Here is an 18817-nt window from a genome sequence, read left to right as displayed (position 1 = left end):
AGAAGCTTTCTATTAATATTACAATCAATCTACCCTTGACTCAAGAAATTAAACGGTCTTTCGACGAAATTACACGCATTTACATATCGGAATTACTTGAATCAAACACAATTATTCGACATGCCGGGAGCCGAGGAAACGGGCGATTCAGTTAAACAGACGTCAACCGACTTCTTCGAGTCTATAGGCCATAAAGCTGAGCATCTCGCGCCTGCGACTAATGGAGCCAATGGAACCAACGGTGTTGCGCACGCAGACAACGACGATGAGAAGGTTGTCGAGGAAATCGAGTCATTATGCATGAACTGTCACGAAAATGTACGTATCAATTTTAAATCATGCCTGCATTTATGAAACCCCATACTAATAGTATCTAGGGCACGACGCGCATGCTTCTAACCAAGATCCCCTACTTCCGCGAAGTTATCCTTATGTCCTTCTCCTGCGACAAATGTGGCTTCTCCAACTCCGAGATACAAGCTGCGGGTACTATCCAGCCTAAGGGCTCAAGTTACCTGCTGCGCCTGACCGAAATGATCGACTTTGAGAGACAAGTAGTCAAATCCGATACCGCGATCGTCAAATTCATCGAACTCGACCTCGAGGTCCCCGCAGGCCGTGGGCAGCTTACAAACGTTGAAGGTCTATTGAGTACGATTGTGGATGATCTAGAACTTGGACAGGAGGCGCGCAAAGAACAAGCGCCGGATGTTTATACTAAAATCAATGAGATTATTCAGAAGGGGCGCGCGATGCTTTCTGGGGAGGCTTTCCCCTTCAGATTATCCGTCGACGATCCCGCTGGAAACTCTTGGATCACGCCTAACATGCGTGATGGCGTTGGGAAGTGGGAGAAACACGAATACGAGCGTTCTGCCGAACAGAATGAGGCCCTAGGTCTCGCCGCCACGAACCCAGCTGTCGAGGCTTCTTTAGAAGATGAAGATATTGTCCCAGACCAGGTATACGAGTTTCCGGCCACATGTCCCGGATGCATGCACCCATGCACGACTAATATGAAGATGGTTGATATCCCACACTTCAAGGCGGTTGTGTTGATGTCAACCGTCTGTACCGACTGCGGATATCGATCCAACGACGTTAAGACCGGAGGTGCAATACCAGATCTAGGTAAGAAGATCACACTAAGAGTCGAGACTGCGGAGGACCTTGCCCGAGACATCCTGAAGAGCGAGAGCTGCTCGCTGGAGTGCCCTGAACTCAATCTCCAAGTAAATCCTGGAACACTAGGGGGGCGATTCACTACCGTAGAAGGTCTCCTAACGCAAGTACGGAACGATCTTCATAACCAGATATTCGAGACTGGTGCAGAAGCAGGCGACTCTCTGGCTAGTGACGAGCGATCACAATGGAATTCGTTCTTCGAAGGCATAGACGCTGCAATCAAGGGCGACAAGAAGTTTACCGTCATCCTTACCGACCCTCTCGCAAGCAGTTACGTCCAGAAAGCTGTTGACCCCGATCAGGAGGACCCCCAGATCACGACGGAGGACTACAAGCGAACAGAGCAAGAGGAGGAAGAGTTGGGCCTGACTGACATGAAAGTCGAGGGCTATGAGGCAGATAATACGAATGGAACTGCAGAGACCAATGGCGCGTGATGGGTTGGTGGAGCGGATGGCTGTTTAGAATTACCCTAGTAGTTGGTGCATCAAGATACCTGATTGAAATCCCCGAAGGATAGCATAGATATGGATAACAGAAGTAAAAGTTAAAGTTCTTGGTAAATGCTCGTCTAATATTCTCGGGCTATAGGGTGCTCCTTTATCATGATTCCTGACACCTGTGACTATTATTTATTTCGCGCTATATCACAAGCACTTTCTTTATGCGCAAATCCTAACTTCCAAGGTTAACAAGACTGATTTTATTGGTATTATTGGAGGAGTTGTATTGTCATAGGTAGAATGGGCAATTGTCACGACGACTCAAAAATACAACTCCTAGGGATATCGAAGCTTCAAATATGTATTACTTTCAAACGCTATTATGAAAATAACTACTTGACATCGAAACATCGCTGTGTTAACACCATACTCCAACTTCAACCGATCTTAAAATTTAGTTTGGTGAGCCGTGATAGCGATTTAAGATCCGTCGCTGATATTAAACCTTTCCTTAAAGGCGAACTCGAGATCATCGACAGCATCTTCCAGCACGTCCTGACCCAGGTCGATCCATTCACTGTCGTCGATCGCTTCCTCGACATTGAACCATTGCACGCGAGTGTGAGGTATATTCTGTGAAGCCAACCAATTCTCACTTGGTTCTGGTGGCTGTGGCTTAATCCCCATGATGGCGCTCGGTGGGAAGTCAGCTGTCAAGGGCGGTAGTCGCATGAAGGAGCCAGTCAACACATCTCTCAAATTTCGGAAATCTATGAGTTCGGTGTAACCAATGTAGCCTCTTGGGTTTTCCGTTCGCGCGATTAGACCAAATTGGGTACCTGGTTTTTGGAAGAATTCGTAAACGAACCCACCGGAGAATATCGATAACATGTTAAAGTCACAGTACAAACAGTTCGTCTCGTGGAAGAGGCGCGGAGATACGGTGTTGTTCCCGTACATAGAGAAGAAGACTGGAACGGGACTCGAGGCAAAAATCTCGATTATATCGTCGTAGCTGGATTCGTGTAATGGCGATTCTCTAGGTCGCGAAAATTCATTGAACTATGCGGCGTAGCGAGAATGTTAGCTCTTTATATTTAAACTTGCCTACCTAGTACCTACGAGGGAAAGGGGTTCGATTATGAAAGAGGGGGCACATACCCCTAAGAAATCAATTGCCTCCTTTTCGGGCCCCGAAACAAAATATTCATAATGTGGTTTGAGCAATGATGGTTCGTCCGGGGCGAATATGCCAACGGGGAGAGCCCTCACATTTTTCTTCCGGGCTATGAGACGAATATACTTCTTGACGTCGCGTACAACGGCACGGAGCATTGGCGCAAGTACGGTCCTGTACACATCATTGATGAATTCACAAGATAAAACCAACCCTAATGTGTTCGGGTACTTCGTCATATTGTCGACAGCTTTGAAATACCATTGTAGAACCTCAAGCCTGTATGGGTTAAGCTCCGAAAGATCTGCAGATTCATCGTAAGGTGGCGCGATACACTAGGTCGAGGCCGTGAGTGAGATTCTATGTATCAAGGGAAATGATGTTTTTATATGTGACAAACTCGCCTCTTGAAGGAATCAAGGATAATTAACATACCGGAAGTACATAGATGCCTGCTTCGGCTAGCATATCCATGGCGACATCATGATTATTGTTACAATTAATATAAACTAGAATTTATACTATAAGCCTACTATTCGAGAGTAAGAGGGTAATGATATGGAATGAGGTTACTGACGGACGAATATCGTATTGATTCCGAGGACCTTGAGTGACGGAATGCTGCGTTCGAGGTCGTAAAGTTGATCCTCGGCTAGCGGGTCTATTAATGGAGCTTTCTTGTTGCCAGGCGGATGCGGTTGGAATACTACTCCGTTAATTATGAACTGGAAATTGTCAACAATAGTTACTTAGCAGAGTAGAGATCTTGGATATGGCTGAATTCAGTGACAACTTACGCGCCGATCACCTTGCCAGAAGAATCTCCCTTTGATAGTTACCGGTGGAGTTGGGATTAATGGGGCTAATTGAGAAGCCATGATTGCCCACTCTCCCCTTAGGATTTGATTAGGTATTGTGTAATAAGTTAAGAGTTGGAACTAGATAAATGTGTAGAAAAATGATGTGTAAATTTAATATCAAATTCAAACATTTGGATGCTATGCTGAAGTTGGATGAATACTAGAGTCTAGGTATGTAGTATGAATAGCTAGTAGTCTAGACAATAAGGTATTAAGGTAAAGTTCAGTTGATGTCTGTTTCCCGAAACATTGAGATAACATTTGAATATGAATTGAACTAGGTAGACATTTTAGCTGCGTCACGACATGAAATCTATGAGGAAGAGGCGCCTTCCATGCGCTGTGACCTATGAGAAAACCTGCGTCAGGAGCGCCCAAGGAGAGCTGGCCGAGGCTCCTTACCCAATCGTCCGTCCTTACCTAATCCTATGATCTCAAACTATGGACCGTGGAGCTCACATGCTGTTACATAAGCGAATTCGTCATGTTACTATCGTTCATAGTTAAATATCCTGATATCCTTGTATACAATTTAAATATTTAAGAAAATTGCTTACGTCAGTTATCTTGAAGATTGAATTTTCAAATCAAATTGATCATGACTTTTAAGCTAATACACTATTATAACATAACCTCAAAACCAATGATGAATGAGCACGGTACTGATCTTTGAGTCGAATATGGGTTTGGATGACTGAGAAAAATTCATAATTGGCTGGAATCCGCATACAGAACAAAAGTCTCCTCATGTTAGTTTTAGTGAGCAGGTGCACTTTGCGGCGCACTTTGCAGCGCCCTGCAACAATTGACTTTTTAGCGGCAATCGGTACAACAATACCCAAGTCTACCACCATTAGAACAAGCCCATTTCGTCGCAGGCTGTTCTCAACAACACCTAATAATCAGAAGACACAGCCAAAAATCAAAGGACGTGATATGGATCAAGGTGTTCGTGTTGCCATTGCCGGCTGTGTAAGTCTTTATTAACCTATTACCTTTTTCATAAATGAAATTATTTGTGATACTAACGTCTTTGTCGCGTAGGGTCACGGAACGCTAGATGCCCTCTATGCATCTGCGCAGGCATCCTGCGAAGCCCGAGGATGGGACAATTTAGACATCTTCATTATCGGAGGTGATTTCCAAGTAATGATATTTTTTCACGCCAAGAATCGTCTATACCTTAATAAATGGAATACTGACAATCCTCCTAGGCTGTTCGCAATGCCAAAGATCTCTCAGTTATGTCGGTGCCAGCCAAGTACCGTGAATTGGGGGATTTCCCAGAGTATTACAGCGGCAAGAAAAAGGCGCCGTACTTAACCGTATTCGTAGGCGGGAACCACGAGGCCAGTGCGCATTTATGGGAGCTGTACTACGGAGGCTGGGTTGCACCCAACATTTACTACATGGGCGCCGCTAACGTCCTGCGTCTTGGTCCTCTACGAATTGCTGGTATGGGCGGTATCTACAACGAACCTCACTACGACAAAGCTCACTATGAACGACTCCCTTTTAGCCGGAGTCATATGTCCAGCTTCTACCATACACGTGAATTCGACGTGCGCAAACTCTTGCAAATGCGTGAGCAAGTTGACGTCGTATTAAGCCATGACTGGCCAAGGGCTATAGAGAACCATGGTAACACCGCCTCTCTGTTCGAGTGGAAGCCTCATTTCAAGAGGGAAAGTCTCGATGGCTCGTTGGGAAACCCAGGAGCTGGATATGTCATGGATCGACTAAGACCAGGGTATTGGTTTTCAGCCCATATGCATTGCAAATATCCCGCTGTCAAAAAATACCAAGATCCAACTAAAGCTGAGCTAGCTCAGATGGAAAAGGCACAGGAGCAGCAGAAGGCTGCAGCTATAGCACTTCAGCAGGAGGCTGTCGCCAACCCAGACGAGATTGATTTGGATATGGACGATGAAGCGGAACCCTCGCCAGCCGAACCAGCTGATGCCACAGTCCCTTCAGAACCCGAAGTTGCAACCCCAGTAGATGCTGTACCCAAAGAGCTCCGCGAACAATTGCCGGCATCCTTCGATAAGCCAGTACAAAGGCCACCCGGAGTCAATCCAGGCCAACCAGTCCCGCCGACCATCAAGAACAAAACCGTGCGTTTCCTCGCCTTAGACAAGTGTCTCCCGGGACGCAAATATCTCCAGCTGTGCGATATACATCCAATTAGCGAATCGCCCACGGATAAGTCAAAATCATCAAATAACTCAAAGCAGCGCTACGTATTAGAGTACGATCCAGAATGGCTTGCGATTACGCGTGCCTTCGCGCCGTATCTAACCATTGGCGGGCAGCACATGAGCCAGGCACCCCCGGACCTAGGCGAAGAGGTTTATCGGCCGATGATCGATCGGGAGCGCGCTTGGGTGGATCTGAACATCGTCGACAAGGGCAAGCTAGCTGTGCCCCACAACTTCGCCCTCACCGCAACGCCTCACCGTCGGGGCGTCGATCCCGACTTCGTGGATGAGCAGCCGGATGAGCATACGAATCCGCAAACGACAACGTTCTGCGAGCTCCTTGGCGTGCCGAATCTCTGGGATGCGACTCCCGAGGAGAGGGCGAGACGCAAGGAGGAGGGTCCTAAGGTTACATCTGCGGAACCGAGATTTAGTCGCGGTGGTGGGTTCGCTGGAAGAGGTGGTGGAAGAGGTGGTGGAAGAGGTCATGACAAATCTACACAAAGGGAGAAGTTCGTTAAGGGAGGAAGAGGATGGGGCAAGTCGGTTAATGACGCTACCGAGAAGATAGATTGGTTTTCAAAGTGATTTGTGCAGTGTCATTAGAAGCTCACGAATTAGTTCGGAGACATGGAATATATCTTCCTACAAAGCAAATTATATTGGTAGTCAACCTAGTAGAGATGTTTCCCCTCCTAAAAAGCATGGTCTCGATAGAGAAACGCAAGCCGCGCAGAGTGACGGGGGATTAAGTATATCAATCTTCCATCCGATATAGACATTCAACCCACGGAAGAGTTAAGAGTTGAACGCATATGCTTAGATGGGACGTATTGGCTCACACATGCATCTACTGTTTCGTTAAACTTACTATTAATCAGAACTTAGGTAGGAGAGGTGCATATCCTGCTCATTCCATTCGCGACGCCCCAGTAAGAAGAAAAACTCTACCTTGACCATAAAATCAATCTTGTTCATCACACCGTGGTATCTTAAAGCCAGTAAACGCCGGTCATATCTCGTGTCTAGTCCATCAACTCCTTCGGTACAGTCAACTCCGGTCCAGTGGGGAGTCTACGTTTGTTCTGTAAAGGAAGGTTGATGTGTGAGTTCGACTGGATTTTCAAGGCTGTGGACATGTAGCCTTACTGTCAAGACCCAGGTAGTCCGCAGCCATCAACAGCTCAAGACAAAGCTCGACAGGTATGTCCATGTCTGGAGCGTTCTCCTGATCGCGGTATTTGTACCAGTACTGGAAGTACTCGACTACCTTCTCGAGCACCGCGCCGCTGTAATCGAATTAGCGTCGGACATTCCTTTAATTTAGGCGTATGACGATAGGGATTGATGATGGGTTGGAGGGGGATGAGATGTCTCAGATCAAGTGTAGTGTGCTGTCATTCAGACCATAGGAAAATGGTCTGTCAGTAAGAACACAGCGAAATATTGTGATTCATCACTGACGATGAGTAGCGGAAGGTGATGGCTGATGATATGCTTGAGAGGTGAATAGTTGACTTACGTGATCTCTTGGAAGACGCATCGGCCGGTTTTGGCCTCGGAGAATTGACCTAACCTAGGTTAATATTATTCCAAGGTGGTAGATGAATTCAGATAAGATGAAAAAGCTCACTCTTGGGATCTAGCATGCCCTTGATGGCAGGACTGATGAATGTTGCCTCTCGAAGCACTACAAACTCGTAGCCGTCACTAGAGACTAGAGTGACGTATCTCTTGTCCATCATATTGGCAGTTCTCCTCGAAGGGCCGGTTTTACTGCTTTGAGATGTAGAAGAGAGGTCGGAAGGAAAATCGCGATTGTGGAAGAGTTTTCGTATTGGGTGGAGCTTCTTGCGCCTTAAATAAACTGCTACTGGCAACTGGACTGCTGGATAGGTACCTAGGTACTGTACTATGTAGGTGCACGGGTGCAGTGCTTTGTGGCGGAATTTAGTGCCGATTTCGATAGATTTTAGTGAATTTTTAGTGAATGATCAGTGCACCCAGCTGCGCTTTGCTTGGGGTATTCTCGTTAGCTGATTGGTTCAGATTGTTTTCTTAACCGGCAGGTGGGGGGCTGTTTTATGCCAGCTGAAACAAACTGTATGACCCGTGGTTGCCAGGTCGACGTTACCAATTGAATTTCTATTATTTACTACTAATGCTCTGACGAAATGCACCAACCTTGGAACCCAACTAACCAACCAGCACAATTCACTGAGCCTCAGACGCCCACATTTTCCCTGAACTTCAATGCTGCTGGTTTGTTTTAACAAATCCATTCTTACCTATTTTCAACAATTTCGTCGAACACGAACCTTGACGAAAAAGTTTCACCTTTAATTCCCATCCACATTTCCGCATTCCATTCCTCAAATCTTTATCACTATCGTCCCATTCCGAGACCACTTATCCTAATCCTACTATCTACATTTCTTTCCTTTCAATCCTAATCTCGACGGTGAAGTAAATTAAGACACAACTTGGAATTGCCCCGTTACTCTTTTTATCCTATTGGCAAAAATTCCGATCGAGCCACTTTACACGAGTTCCTTACCAACCGCGACACGCCTAATAATGGCATCTCGCAATTCTTACTTTGGCGGTGGAGGTCAAGCCACGAGTGAGAAGAACGACAGTGGTGTTCAGCGACGTGGAACAGGCAAGGAGCGTAACACACGATCAAGCGAGGGAACCGTCAGCACAGTTATGAGCGCGTCTACGGGCAGAGAATCGTCGGCAACCCACATGACGGAGGCACCGGCCTACTCCAAGAAGATCGTGGTGGTTGGTGATGGTGGTTGCGGCAAGACATGTCTGTTGATTAGCTACAGCCAAGGCTATTTCCCTGAGGTAGAACCACACCCCCCACCTCATCGCCGTCCCCTCTATTTTAACAACCCAACAAATCAACTTGCGCCGGAAACTAACATCATATCCAGAAATACGTGCCCACCGTCTTCGAGAACTACATCACCTATCCGACCCACCAGCCCAGTGGTAAGACCGTCGAGCTTGCATTATGGGACACAGCTGGACAAGAAGAGTACGACAGACTCCGACCATTATCGTACCCCGAGACCGATCTCATCTTCGTCTGCTTTGCTATTGACTGCCCCAACTCGCTTGACAACGTCTTAGACAAGGTTCGTCGCCATCTTTCTATTACAATCTCGATTTTATATATACCATGGCATCATAGTATATAGTACATAGGCAAGAAACACAACTAACAAGGGATTTAGTGGTATCCTGAGGTCCTCCACTTCTGTCCTTACACACCTCTTATCCTCGTCGGCCTCAAATCAGATCTACGAAGCAACAAGGCTTGTGTCAACCTGCTGAATGCTCAAGGTCTTACACCCGTTACTACCGAGCAAGGCGCGGGCATTGCCGAGAAGATGGGTGCACAGTATATGGAGTGCAGCAGCAAGGAGATGACTGGTGTTGATGAGATCTTCGACCGAGCGATCCAGACGGTGGTAGCCAACGACCGACGTAACCTCGAGGTTGCTATGGCTGCCGCCCCCACCTCGATGCCCGGTCCTACCTCCTCTGGCGGTAAACACAGCAGCGATAAGATCCCCGGTCTCCGCGCTTTTAAGAAGAAGAAGCGGAACTGTAACTTCCTGTGAATGTCCCTACCGAGGCTCCAGTCCTGGAACTGTATGGCTTACGAGAGCCAACCTCCTACGGAGATATCGAGATGGATGGATGAGAGAGAAACAAACTTACTAATGACCTCTTACATGACAACATTTTCCTTTCTCGACGACTACACTTTTTCTTGCTCTACTCTCACGACCTCGGACAGGGAAGGTTGGGATTCACCGTTTTGTTGCTTTTCTCCCAAAAAGAGAGATATCTTGCATTTCAAGACGTTGATGTGCGTGGCGTTCCCGCGAGTCCCTTTTTTTTCTCTCTTGCAACCTTCGTATAAGGGTCTAATGATTAGGATCATGGAAGGGCACTTGGTGTTTGTCCATCTATTTTGTTTTTTTGCCTCGGACCTGGCTCACACCTGGCTTGGCTCGGCTCGGCTTGGCTCTACCTCGCCCGCCCACACCACCTCACGATAGCTAATGGTTACGCAAAGTTGTTTTTATTTCTCGGACGAAAGATAATGAAGAACACGCTTGCTCCCGTTTCGCCTGGAAAATTACCGCCGCCGATGAGAAGAAAGAGATGAGACGACCTTGGAATGGTTTACTGGAAACAAGTGAAGAAGTGAAGTTACGTGTACCAATCATGCGTCTGTTTACGAAAGGGAGGATCTTGTCCCTCCTCCTTTTGCTGTACGAATTCTAGTTTCTGCTCTTGGCACTGCTTGCCCCGTTATCCTTCATGGCATGGGATAGGAAATTCAGAAATTCATGACACTTTGCTGTTTGTGCCTATTGCTCGAATGTGACATGCGTAGTCTAATGTGCTGCGGCTCCGTGGAGCCGAAGCGGGTATCGTCGTGATTAATCGTTCCTGGCATCCACTCGTAGTCCTCTAGCATCCCCCGGAGCAGGTTCCTCTTCCCGCTCTCCCCTCTTTCATAGAGTCCCCCACAAGACTATTTTCATGAACTTTTTCCCGCCGTAGTAGTCTCCCCTTCCCCTTGCTGACCCTGGCCCTCCTCACCCTCGGAACCGGCCTTACCGTCCTCGGGATCCTTGGCCATGACGTTCTCGAACTGTGACCATAGCGCCTCGACGGACGAGAACTCGTTTCCTACCGCGACCACGGCCTCGAGCGATCGGTTTAGCTTGTTGATGTTGGCGAGAACGTGCTCGAAGCTCTGTTTACACCGTGTTAGCTTTCTTTCCAGATACTTTTATTTATCCTAGCAACTCGAAGTAGTTCCAATGGGACAAGACAAACCATAGCTATCTCGCCGATCAACGCCTCCCGCTGCTGCTCGAAGTACGTCTTCTCCCGGTCACGGTCACGCGTGCTTAACGCCGACATCGAGCGCTGGAGTTGTTGGGACATGGTGTTGTTTGCCTTTTTACGAAGGACTCAATGCAATCAACCTTGGGATATAAAATGTTGCGGGCTACAGGTTGTAGTGATTGGCGCAAGGTGTTTAATAGTTGGTGGGGTTAGGTTTAACCTTTTGGCTTTAAATGGATGATCGTTGTACTGGAGACGACGCGCCGTTGCGCGTAGAGTGAATTGAGTTGGATTTGGTGGGGTTAAAGTTTTGGGGGAACCCCTCTACACCCACTTACGTAATAAATAAATATCACTCTGTTCAAGGTTCTAAACTTCGAAGCTCCCAAGTCCCAGATCACTATTCAAGGCTTACATAATCATTCCTACACGAAAGAATCATAATAAGTTATAAGTTTTGATATTTGATCACCACACGTTATCTCATATGGCGAACGATTTAATATCAAGTAAATTTCATACAATGTCCTAGGCACACCAGGAGGCCAGGTTACCCCCGACCCATGTACCCCTGACGTGGTCCTTCCAAGCTTCTACTATACAGGTTGATCATTCGCGTCGCCATGCCCCGTAATACGGTTCCACCTTGTTATCACTAAAAATTGCTCTTACTGGCGACGTATACATGCCCCTAGCCTCATTGTCTATAACCTATTCATTGTTGCGTCCGTCATTCCTTCATGCCTTGCAAAAAAACCGATATGGGAAAAAATCCTTCCCTAAAACGCCTTTGTGGTAGTGGTATCAAGAGTCTCGAAATTTCGTCACGGAATGTTGCAATTCAGTAGTAACGCATTATAAAAAGTAATCAGACGGGCCACGTCGTCCTGCGGGTACGTGCCTCAGGTCATCGGGAACGGCTGAGAAAATGCTAAACATCGGATCTAGATTCTTATCCACGGACATAATTGAGGCAACATTTCCGCAGCGATAACAATAGTTCGGCGCTGACCAAACTGTAACAACCGAGTTTTGTGGAAAGTGATACTATTCGCGAATAAGCAAATGAAGAAATAATGTTCTAGAGTATATAAACTTACCTTGTAGCCTTCGTTGACAAGTTGGTGGGCACGAGCAATCAACTTAAGGCCGTTGACATGGTTGAATTCCGTCGCTACTTTGTCGCCAAAGAGCCAACCTGCGCCTCTTGGGCTAACAGCCCAAGTCTCAACTTCCTCGGGGTCGCTCCAGACCAGATCACAGAATGCTCCCTCGTGAGGAATCTCCTGTGCCCGAGCTACAACACGGATCTGATCGATTGTACGGATCTCGGGGCTTAATCCTCCGTGGACGCAAAGTATTTCCCCGTCCACGATGGCGGCCAGGACCAGAAAATCGAAAACTTGGCAGCACGACTTCCAAACCGACGCATTTCCATACTTTTGCTGACATTCTTCGTAGAAACCATACACTTGAGTAATCTGTCGAGATTCGTGATTACCGCGAACAAGAACAATGCGATCGGGATATCTAGGGAGAGTTAGAATGAAAGGTTATGAAGCACTAGTTATTTGGTCTTCCTTACTTTGCCTTCAAACACATAAGTAGTGTAAAAGTCTCAAGACTGAAGTACCCTCGATCCACAAAGTCACCCAAAAACACAAAGCGAGTGTCGGCATTGTTGACGTTCGCTGAAGCATCTGAGGAATTTCGTTGGGAGGCGTTTGGAGATTCGTTGCCCTCTTCATCCTCCTCTTCTGCATTAGTGGACTCTTCATTAGGAAGCCCAGGAACATCTCCAATTGGGTTCTTCGGCTTCTTTATTTTCTTCTTTAACTTTGGGTTAGTAATCTCGGTAGGAGGCTCTATGTCTGCTGAAGTAATTACGGAAGTTGAGGTTACAGGAGCCTCAGTCACAGGTTGACCCGGCATACCACCACTGACGCGGAAAAGTTCTAGTAGATCGTAAAATTGGCCATGGATATCGCCGCAAATAGTGACCGGAGTAACTACCGGTTGGATGTTGGATTCTAGGAAAGAAGAGGTTAGAGAAACCCTACCAGCGTGGCGCAAATATGAGCATACCTTCCATCAAGACTTCCTTAACCATCTCGCAGAGTTCCTTCATTACTGCCTCCGGTAGGTAACGACATTGCTTAGCTTGTTCGAGCCATTCGTCCAAACCAGAACCGGGCGTCAGCTTTGCCGGCCCCGGCTTCGGGACGGCAGGTCTGGAAGAACTCATTGCGATGTGTACAAGTGTATAATAATGATTGCCTCGACGTGTTGTCAAGCTAATTATAATGGCGCTCGATATGTGTGCGACGCGACCGATTGGATAGGTAGCAATTTGAATGCCCCAACTAGATAATTCGGAATCTCTATTAAAGACGAGTCCTATAGGAGTTATTCAATAAGACGTCGTCGCCTAGCTTCTAAGACGCTATATCGAAGGTGTCTAGCTGTCAAGAATTCGGGGGTCTTGAGAACACTCGTCGAATTTGGTTGCGCGTCACCAAAATGTCTGTAATTTCTAGAGTAGATGCTTATCTTCGGATTGTTTCGAGTGTCGGATATTATTTGCGTCTCCTAACTGGAGACCGGAACAGCTGAATAAAGGAGGCTCTTTTTCTGAGAGGGTTTCTGAATATTATCGCAAAAACCGTCGGAGACAATAAGTTCGTCTCTTCAAGCAAGTTTGCGCGGTAATGGCGAGTTTAGATGGGATACAGTCTCTCCTAAGGTTCAGGCGCAAGTATTAACGGCCAACCTTCGAGGTTGAGCACCGTCCATCTCGGTTCGGTTCGCACTAATGATTATTCCGATTATTAAGCTTCACTTTCGGGTAAACCTAGGAAGGTTCCGTACGTATATATATACAAAATTACTAGGTACGCGCTTTCTTATTATCCCCCACCTTACATAATCTATTTATTTTATGACGCAACTGGAATCATGTGTTCACTCAATAGCAAAAGAGGTCTCATTCTCTTATAAAAAATAAACATGAATCACCAGGAAGCCAAGAGATGACAATATTGAAAGCGGTGATGGATAATGATGAGTGTACTTAGTTATTCCGATTGCATTTGCTGGCCATTAACCTCTTATTGTAGGTGATAGCATTAACCAGGTATTCTACTATCCTAATAGAACTGTGATGTACCAGGTCAGTAGTAGTGATGATAAAATAAGGCTTGAAGCTATGACTTAAGCCATACCTACTCAGCGGCTATTCTGTAGGCCGCGAATCCATATCAGAATAGCTCGTGATCGCTTGGTATAGCTCCACGTCTCGAGTAACTCCAAATACTGGCGGTTCCTATCATAACGACTGTGTGATCAGATGCCATATCAATCCATAGCATCCATACCTAGCTTGCAAAGCAGCCAATCCACCTCGAGGATATTACCTAATGGGCATAGGAGCCGATCGACTGTTGCGGTTATTCGAGACGCGATTATCATAAAAATATAACTTCAGTGGCGTGAAATTAGCGATAACCAACCCACGATCGCCCTTCAACCTGTTGGAGCTGCAGCATTGGAGTCCTTGGAATCTGTAACCACGGCGTGTACTGGCGTCGTAGAGCTAGATGCTTCGCTGGCTGCGTTCGTGTTCGCGTTGTTTGCATTACCACCTCCTCGGCGACCTCGACCACGACCACCACGTTTGGGGCGATCTGGTGGAGCATCGCTGCTCGCCTTTTCAGCCGCAGGCTGTGTTGGTGCCTGTGTTGGCTTCTTAATCTCCTTTCTCTCTAATACCTGAACGGTACCTTGTGCAACAGATACGGGACTCGCGGTAATAGCTTTGACTAGAGCGTCGTGATCTCCAAAGTCAACGTAGGCAAAACCTTTCCGCTTATCTATCTCGACAAATGTAACAGGACCATAGATTTCCATAGCCTGTTTAAGTAGCGGTTCTGTAACTCCTTGTGATGGGTTGGCATGCTTTACGAAAGCACGGGTTGCACCTGCAGTAATTGAAGGTTGACCAGATCCTTTCTTCTGCGAGGGACCTGATTTGGACGTCGAAGCCTTACCAGTAGCAGCCTTAGGACCGGTTGGGGGTGTAGGGGTTGCAGAAGCCGTGGTGGCGGGGGCCGTTGAAGCCGGTCCGGTAGGAGGATTATCATCTCTTCTCTTGAGAATAACGGGTGTAGTCACCGGGGTTGATTTCGTTGTGCTGCCTGCACCCTCTTTGCCTTTAGCCGTATCGCTAGATGTATTTTGCTTCGCAGCCTTCGCACCTCGGGATCGACGTGAGCCCTCTGCCGCTTGGGCTTTCGGAGCAGTTGGAGCAGATGGGGGTGCTGACGAAGCGGGCTGGGTTGATGTTGTGGGGGTTGTAGAGACAGTGTCTTTGCTATCCTTCTCCTTGCCAGAATCAACTTTAGCAGCTGCTTCCGCCTTAGCGGCATCCTGACGAGCTCTTCTATGAGCACTTCCAGGGCTAAGACCGAGATCGCGTTGCAAAATCTTGGCGGCGGCAGCTATGTTGGCTCGTCGGCTCTTTGGCACCGCCTCCTCAGTTGTCTTGCTTGCGGTAGTCGAGGCGGGGGTGGATTTAGCGGCTTCCGCGGCTTCTTGTGCCGCTGCTTTCTTAGTGAGGAGTTTTACGGGTTCCTTTGCTTTCTTCTCATCCTTCTCTGAAGCCTTTTCTGCTTTTTCGCCCTTGGACTCCTTACCCTTCTTCTTGGAATCTTCTTGGCTCCCCTTTGTCTTCCCACCCTGAGATTCATGTCGACCGTGTTTACCACTTTTAGTATTAGTGGTTTCTTTGCCCTTATTCGCCTTCTTCTCTTTAAGATATTCAACCAAAGGCGTTGTGGTGACCTTCACACTTTCCTTGGGAGAGTCGTCAGCTACCTGTTCAGCTTCGACTTCCTTGACAGCTGGATCTTGAGTGAGGCTGTCGAGAAAAGCCATGAAGTCGGGATCTTGATCGATAGTGCCCTGCTTTGAATCCGTGCGGCGCTTAGTCGTCGGTATTTTCTGATAGATAGAAAGCTCTAGGTATGGGGGTCCAACGAGGGCAGGGTCATTAAACGTCCTCTTCTCATCCTCCCAAATCGATCTTTGAACGACCTCTGCCAATACTGGGATATCATCGGTTCGTAAAACTTGGAGATAACATCGTGCTGGGTTGGATGGATTTGAGGGACTGAGCGCGCAAAATTAGCCAAATGTCACACTCCAATGGCAGCCGGATATAAGTAATTTGTAGGACTTACTCCTGGGAAACCTGGCCGTCTTGAAATTTTGTCCAGTCCACCTTGCCTTTCCCACTCTTCCATTCATCTCCCAGGATAGCCCAAAATTCGGCTTCGGTAATACCAGGCGGGAGGCGACGAACAATGACTTTCTTGCCTCGAGCGGGCTCCTTAGCCTTGGTCTTTGGCGCGTCATTAGTCGCTAGGATGGAAGAGACCGGCAAGACGCCGTTAGCTTTTCGCGTACTCATCATGTACGATATCGCAGGAACTGAAATATAAATTAGAATTGAGCTGTCACAGTGATTACGTGTTCAATTCCTCTTCTACCATGATTCTCGTCGAAATTGGCAGTTATTGTCGTTGTCGTTGTTTTTCGTATGAAGTTGGATGGTTTGGTCAAACAAAAGATAAAAGAATCTTGGAAGGTAAAGCTGAACTCCACCCCGCTGCTTGCCCTGGAGGGCAGCAGGGCAGGCGCCATGCAGCAAAGAGTTCCCTAGGTGGGTACCTACCTAGATACGCTAAGCTTATAGATCCACTGTTCCCGCGCTATGGCGGGGCAGGTGGGATTGAGAAACGCCCAGCGCAACATCCATAAATACCATTAGCATGTTGATTTATTTCAACATTTCATCTTTCTTCCCTGTACTAAATAGTAACTATTTTAACCGTAACCCGTGTATACAGCGGCTTTTTAATGCCTTAAATAGACATTAAAGAGATAGTTAATACCCTGGATAGTACTTCATATGATTCCTTACAATATTACTTACCTAGGTCATGTCGCAACCAGAAACACATTTGTAACAACACCACAAATCTATTTTCCACAACATGATACAAACGCTACTGATTTGAATAGATCCCACTTTACGAGGACAAAATCCCAATGACGTCACTCCTATCTTCTATGACCACCTTCTTATCTATCTAGGCAGGTACACACAATGGATTGGTAATACACCTCGATGGCGCGAGCCATACATACATACGATCTAGACCTTGAATGGATAAAAAGGACGGCTATGATACTCCGTGAGACTTCAGCTCCACATTAGCGAGATTCTGTTACAAGCCGAAAGGTCCGATCTATTCTACTGGTATTAAAGCAAGCTGTAATCTACATAAACCCTTCCACATTGCGGGAATAAGTGTGCGAATTCACCTCTACTATACTCAACATGGCTCGTATCTTTATTACTGGCTCATCAGACGGCCTTGGCCTACGCTCAGCGCGAACTCTCGCCCAGCGTGGACATGACGTCTACTTACACGCACGCAACAATCAGAGGGCGCAGGACGCCCGCACTGCGTGCCCAGAAGCCAAAGATGTATTTGTCGCAGACCTAACATCGACGGAAGAGACCAAGTCGTTAGCAACGCAACTGAACCAGACAGGTCCCTGGGACGCCATCGTACATAACGCCGGTCTTATGAATGGCGTATCTCATCTCAAGGGCAAAGAGGGGCTCCCAGCGCTTTTTGCAGTCAACACCCTGGCGCCGTATATATTGTCATCTCTAGTCGATCCCCCACCGAAACGCCTTGTGTTTGTCAGCAGTGGCATGCATCATGGTGGCGACGCATCGCTACGCAACATTCAGGAAGCTGGATATAGTGACACCAAGTTACACAATGTTTTGCTCGCCTTCTGGTTTGCCCGTAAATTCGGGGATAGGGGAGTTCTGAGCAATGCCCTTAACGTATGTGATTTCGATGGTTTTGTCCCTTTATAGACTTGTCCCAGAAATAATCTTACATTTCTGAGACATATGATATACCTGTATACCCTATAGCTAGGTATGGCGAATGCGTTGCTAACTAGTTGTTGGTCAGCCGGGATGGGTTGCAACGAAAATGGGTGGCTCGAACGCCCCCGACAATCTCGATGCCGCCGTTGATACTTATGTGCTACTAGCTGAGGGATCGGGCGCCGCTGAGGGCAAAACGGGCGGGTTTTGGTACCAGACCCGCGCCAGAACTTCGAAGGGACCGGGCCGTGAAACGAGTTATGAGAAGTCGGCAGAAGATGAAGCACGACAAAATAAACTGGTTGAGATTCTAGCCAGAATTTCAGATGTCAAGCCACCTCAATAATTTCACGAATTCCAACCGGCTTATAGTGAGCCCTGGACGACTCGTGCCACTATAAGCAGTAAGATGCTAGTTACAAGGGTGATCTAGTAATTAGAACGATTTCTTGGAATAGGTAGCTAATAGCCACATCCAACCAATTAATTTAGATATAATGGCTATCGTTCGCAGTTTTGACAAGTAGTTTAACCATCGATGATAGACAAGCATACGGGACGCAAATTGACGCTCTCGGCCTTACGGCTTTCAGAATGAAGCGCAAGCACGTACAGTGGCCCAACAGCTCCCTGCAGTCCTGAGGGGGTCAATCTTGTAGGGTCTTTACAAGCCGTCGCATAGGTAGGATCAGAGTTTTAATTCAGTCAGGAGAGACATCCCGTGTATAAGTATGTATAATAAGCTAATGAAAGAATGCATCCCTTTTCCACACCCCTTAACCTGACAGTTAACAACGACGGTGTCATAATGCTAATCATATGCTAAATTTAACGAAATAGAGCCAACAAGCTCATTAAATACTAGATTAATCAGTGTTATTAGTTACCTAGTAGGTATACTTAGGATTGTGCAGTCTAAGGGGTCTTTCGCGTATATTCCATCCTCCACAACTACCATATTAACTAGGTACCTAAGGTAGGCTATAGAAAGGCTTTGGGGAAAGGGATACATGGCTCGTGTAATGTTAATCCAACCAATTACACCCGCAGTCTATCTTATAATGTTGATCATTGAGGTGTTGTAGGTAGTTACTGGAATT

General features: G+C 47.0%; 9 protein-coding genes across 9 annotated transcripts; 4 read left to right on the top strand and 5 right to left on the bottom strand.

Annotated features, from left to right (window-relative positions):
- The first annotated feature begins 1 nt into the window (after window position 1).
- GGS22DRAFT_164679 (zinc finger protein zpr1) lies at window positions 2-1785 on the top strand. The gene is made up of 2 exons (XM_047961573.1): window positions 2-318; window positions 378-1785. Exons 1-2 carry the CDS (start codon window positions 121-123, stop codon window positions 1620-1622), a joined length of 1443 nt encoding a protein of 480 aa, XP_047818764.1. The 5' UTR covers window positions 2-120; the 3' UTR covers window positions 1623-1785.
- A 186-nt stretch (window positions 1786-1971) lies between these two features.
- Window positions 1972-3907, bottom strand: GGS22DRAFT_164678 (glycoside hydrolase family 72 protein). Its single transcript, XM_047961572.1, has 5 exons — window positions 3603-3907; window positions 3383-3530; window positions 3241-3314; window positions 2790-3140; window positions 1972-2690 (listed from the first exon to the last, which is right to left on the bottom strand). The coding sequence occupies exons 1-5, from the start codon at window positions 3681-3683 to the stop codon at window positions 2109-2111; spliced, it is 1236 nt and encodes a 411-aa protein (XP_047818763.1). The 5' UTR covers window positions 3684-3907; the 3' UTR covers window positions 1972-2108.
- Window positions 3908-4298: 391 nt separating this feature from the next.
- GGS22DRAFT_164675 (lariat debranching enzyme, C-terminal domain-containing protein) lies at window positions 4299-6495 on the top strand. The gene is made up of 3 exons (XM_047961571.1): window positions 4299-4637; window positions 4710-4811; window positions 4880-6495. Exons 1-3 carry the CDS (start codon window positions 4413-4415, stop codon window positions 6452-6454), a joined length of 1902 nt encoding a protein of 633 aa, XP_047818762.1. The 5' UTR covers window positions 4299-4412; the 3' UTR covers window positions 6455-6495.
- On the bottom strand, window positions 6496-7685 carry GGS22DRAFT_164674 (POZ domain-containing protein). The gene is made up of 4 exons (XM_047961570.1): window positions 7500-7685; window positions 7389-7437; window positions 7016-7155; window positions 6496-6951 (listed from the first exon to the last, which is right to left on the bottom strand). Exons 1-4 carry the CDS (start codon window positions 7609-7611, stop codon window positions 6941-6943), a joined length of 312 nt encoding a protein of 103 aa, XP_047818761.1. The 5' UTR covers window positions 7612-7685; the 3' UTR covers window positions 6496-6940.
- Window positions 7686-8055: 370 nt separating this feature from the next.
- On the top strand, window positions 8056-10247 carry GGS22DRAFT_164672 (ras-domain-containing protein). Its single transcript, XM_047961569.1, has 3 exons — window positions 8056-8719; window positions 8809-9012; window positions 9112-10247. The coding sequence occupies exons 1-3, from the start codon at window positions 8444-8446 to the stop codon at window positions 9499-9501; spliced, it is 870 nt and encodes a 289-aa protein (XP_047818760.1). The 5' UTR covers window positions 8056-8443; the 3' UTR covers window positions 9502-10247.
- A 6-nt stretch (window positions 10248-10253) lies between these two features.
- Window positions 10254-11036, bottom strand: GGS22DRAFT_148219 (DASH complex subunit Dad1-domain-containing protein). The gene is made up of 2 exons (XM_047958977.1): window positions 10736-11036; window positions 10254-10652 (listed from the first exon to the last, which is right to left on the bottom strand). Exons 1-2 carry the CDS (start codon window positions 10844-10846, stop codon window positions 10434-10436), a joined length of 330 nt encoding a protein of 109 aa, XP_047818759.1. The 5' UTR covers window positions 10847-11036; the 3' UTR covers window positions 10254-10433.
- A 118-nt stretch (window positions 11037-11154) lies between these two features.
- On the bottom strand, window positions 11155-13565 carry GGS22DRAFT_164667 (Metallo-dependent phosphatase). Its single transcript, XM_047961568.1, has 4 exons — window positions 12833-13565; window positions 12333-12777; window positions 11848-12277; window positions 11155-11794 (listed from the first exon to the last, which is right to left on the bottom strand). Exons 1-4 carry the CDS (start codon window positions 12990-12992, stop codon window positions 11603-11605), a joined length of 1227 nt encoding a protein of 408 aa, XP_047818758.1. The 5' UTR covers window positions 12993-13565; the 3' UTR covers window positions 11155-11602.
- Window positions 13566-13760: 195 nt separating this feature from the next.
- Window positions 13761-16349, bottom strand: GGS22DRAFT_200582 (Smg-4/UPF3 family-domain-containing protein). The gene is made up of 2 exons (XM_047966456.1): window positions 15985-16349; window positions 13761-15914 (listed from the first exon to the last, which is right to left on the bottom strand). Exons 1-2 carry the CDS (start codon window positions 16215-16217, stop codon window positions 14270-14272), a joined length of 1878 nt encoding a protein of 625 aa, XP_047818757.1. The 5' UTR covers window positions 16218-16349; the 3' UTR covers window positions 13761-14269.
- A 271-nt stretch (window positions 16350-16620) lies between these two features.
- On the top strand, window positions 16621-18224 carry GGS22DRAFT_164662 (NAD(P)-binding protein). Its single transcript, XM_047961567.1, has 2 exons — window positions 16621-17669; window positions 17803-18224. Exons 1-2 carry the CDS (start codon window positions 17148-17150, stop codon window positions 18061-18063), a joined length of 783 nt encoding a protein of 260 aa, XP_047818756.1. The 5' UTR covers window positions 16621-17147; the 3' UTR covers window positions 18064-18224.
- Window positions 18225-18817: the final 593 nt, after the last annotated feature.

Source organism: Annulohypoxylon maeteangense (assembly GCF_022496945.1).
Source record: "Annulohypoxylon maeteangense strain CBS 123835 unplaced genomic scaffold GGS22scaffold_9, whole genome shotgun sequence".
Lineage (NCBI taxonomy): Eukaryota > Fungi > Ascomycota > Sordariomycetes > Xylariales > Hypoxylaceae > Annulohypoxylon > Annulohypoxylon maeteangense.
Note: the sequence above shows the minus strand (reverse complement) of the source record. Positions and strands in the feature narration are given on the sequence as shown.

Excerpts from the sequence above, each read along its gene's own strand:
- GGS22DRAFT_200582 (XM_047966456.1), bottom strand. The coding sequence starts at position 16,217 with ATGATGAGTACGCGAAAAGCTAACGGCGTCTTGCCGGTCTCTTCCATC. Across the intron at positions 15,915-15,984 it reads GACGGCCAGGTTTCCCAGGA|TCCCTCAAATCCATCCAACC; the intron begins GTAAGTCCTACA and ends TTGCGCGCTCAG.
- GGS22DRAFT_164679 (XM_047961573.1), top strand. The coding sequence starts at position 121 with ATGCCGGGAGCCGAGGAAACGGGCGATTCAGTTAAACAGACGTCAACC. Across the intron at positions 319-377 it reads GCATGAACTGTCACGAAAAT|GGCACGACGCGCATGCTTCT; the intron begins GTACGTATCAAT and ends AATAGTATCTAG.
- GGS22DRAFT_164667 (XM_047961568.1), bottom strand. The coding sequence starts at position 12,992 with ATGAGTTCTTCCAGACCTGCCGTCCCGAAGCCGGGGCCGGCAAAGCTG. Across the intron at positions 12,278-12,332 it reads CTTATGTGTTTGAAGGCAAA|ATATCCCGATCGCATTGTTC; the intron begins GTAAGGAAGACC and ends AACTCTCCCTAG. Across the intron at positions 11,795-11,847 it reads TTGTCAACGAAGGCTACAAG|TATCACTTTCCACAAAACTC; the intron begins GTAAGTTTATAT and ends ATTCGCGAATAG.
- GGS22DRAFT_164678 (XM_047961572.1), bottom strand. The coding sequence starts at position 3,683 with ATGGCTTCTCAATTAGCCCCATTAATCCCAACTCCACCGGTAACTATC. Across the intron at positions 3,315-3,382 it reads AATCAATACGATATTCGTCC|TTTATATTAATTGTAACAAT; the intron begins GTCAGTAACCTC and ends TATAAATTCTAG. Across the intron at positions 3,141-3,240 it reads CAGGCATCTATGTACTTCCG|TGTATCGCGCCACCTTACGA; the intron begins GTATGTTAATTA and ends GCCTCGACCTAG.
- GGS22DRAFT_148219 (XM_047958977.1), bottom strand. The coding sequence starts at position 10,846 with ATGTCCCAACAACTCCAGCGCTCGATGTCGGCGTTAAGCACGCGTGAC. Across the intron at positions 10,653-10,735 it reads TGATCGGCGAGATAGCTATG|AGCTTCGAGCACGTTCTCGC; the intron begins GTTTGTCTTGTC and ends CGGTGTAAACAG.
- GGS22DRAFT_164672 (XM_047961569.1), top strand. The coding sequence starts at position 8,444 with ATGGCATCTCGCAATTCTTACTTTGGCGGTGGAGGTCAAGCCACGAGT. Across the intron at positions 8,720-8,808 it reads GCCAAGGCTATTTCCCTGAG|AAATACGTGCCCACCGTCTT; the intron begins GTAGAACCACAC and ends CATCATATCCAG. Across the intron at positions 9,013-9,111 it reads TTGACAACGTCTTAGACAAG|TGGTATCCTGAGGTCCTCCA; the intron begins GTTCGTCGCCAT and ends CAAGGGATTTAG.
- GGS22DRAFT_164662 (XM_047961567.1), top strand. The coding sequence starts at position 17,148 with ATGGCTCGTATCTTTATTACTGGCTCATCAGACGGCCTTGGCCTACGC. Across the intron at positions 17,670-17,802 it reads TTCTGAGCAATGCCCTTAAC|CCGGGATGGGTTGCAACGAA; the intron begins GTATGTGATTTC and ends GTTGTTGGTCAG.
- GGS22DRAFT_164674 (XM_047961570.1), bottom strand. The coding sequence starts at position 7,611 with ATGATGGACAAGAGATACGTCACTCTAGTCTCTAGTGACGGCTACGAG. Across the intron at positions 7,438-7,499 it reads GGGCATGCTAGATCCCAAGA|GTCAATTCTCCGAGGCCAAA; the intron begins GTGAGCTTTTTC and ends AACCTAGGTTAG. Across the intron at positions 7,156-7,388 it reads TGCGTCTTCCAAGAGATCAC|CGGCGCGGTGCTCGAGAAGG; the intron begins GTAAGTCAACTA and ends ATTCGATTACAG.
- GGS22DRAFT_164675 (XM_047961571.1), top strand. The coding sequence starts at position 4,413 with ATGTTAGTTTTAGTGAGCAGGTGCACTTTGCGGCGCACTTTGCAGCGC. Across the intron at positions 4,638-4,709 it reads GTGTTGCCATTGCCGGCTGT|GGTCACGGAACGCTAGATGC; the intron begins GTAAGTCTTTAT and ends TTTGTCGCGTAG. Across the intron at positions 4,812-4,879 it reads TTATCGGAGGTGATTTCCAA|GCTGTTCGCAATGCCAAAGA; the intron begins GTAATGATATTT and ends CAATCCTCCTAG.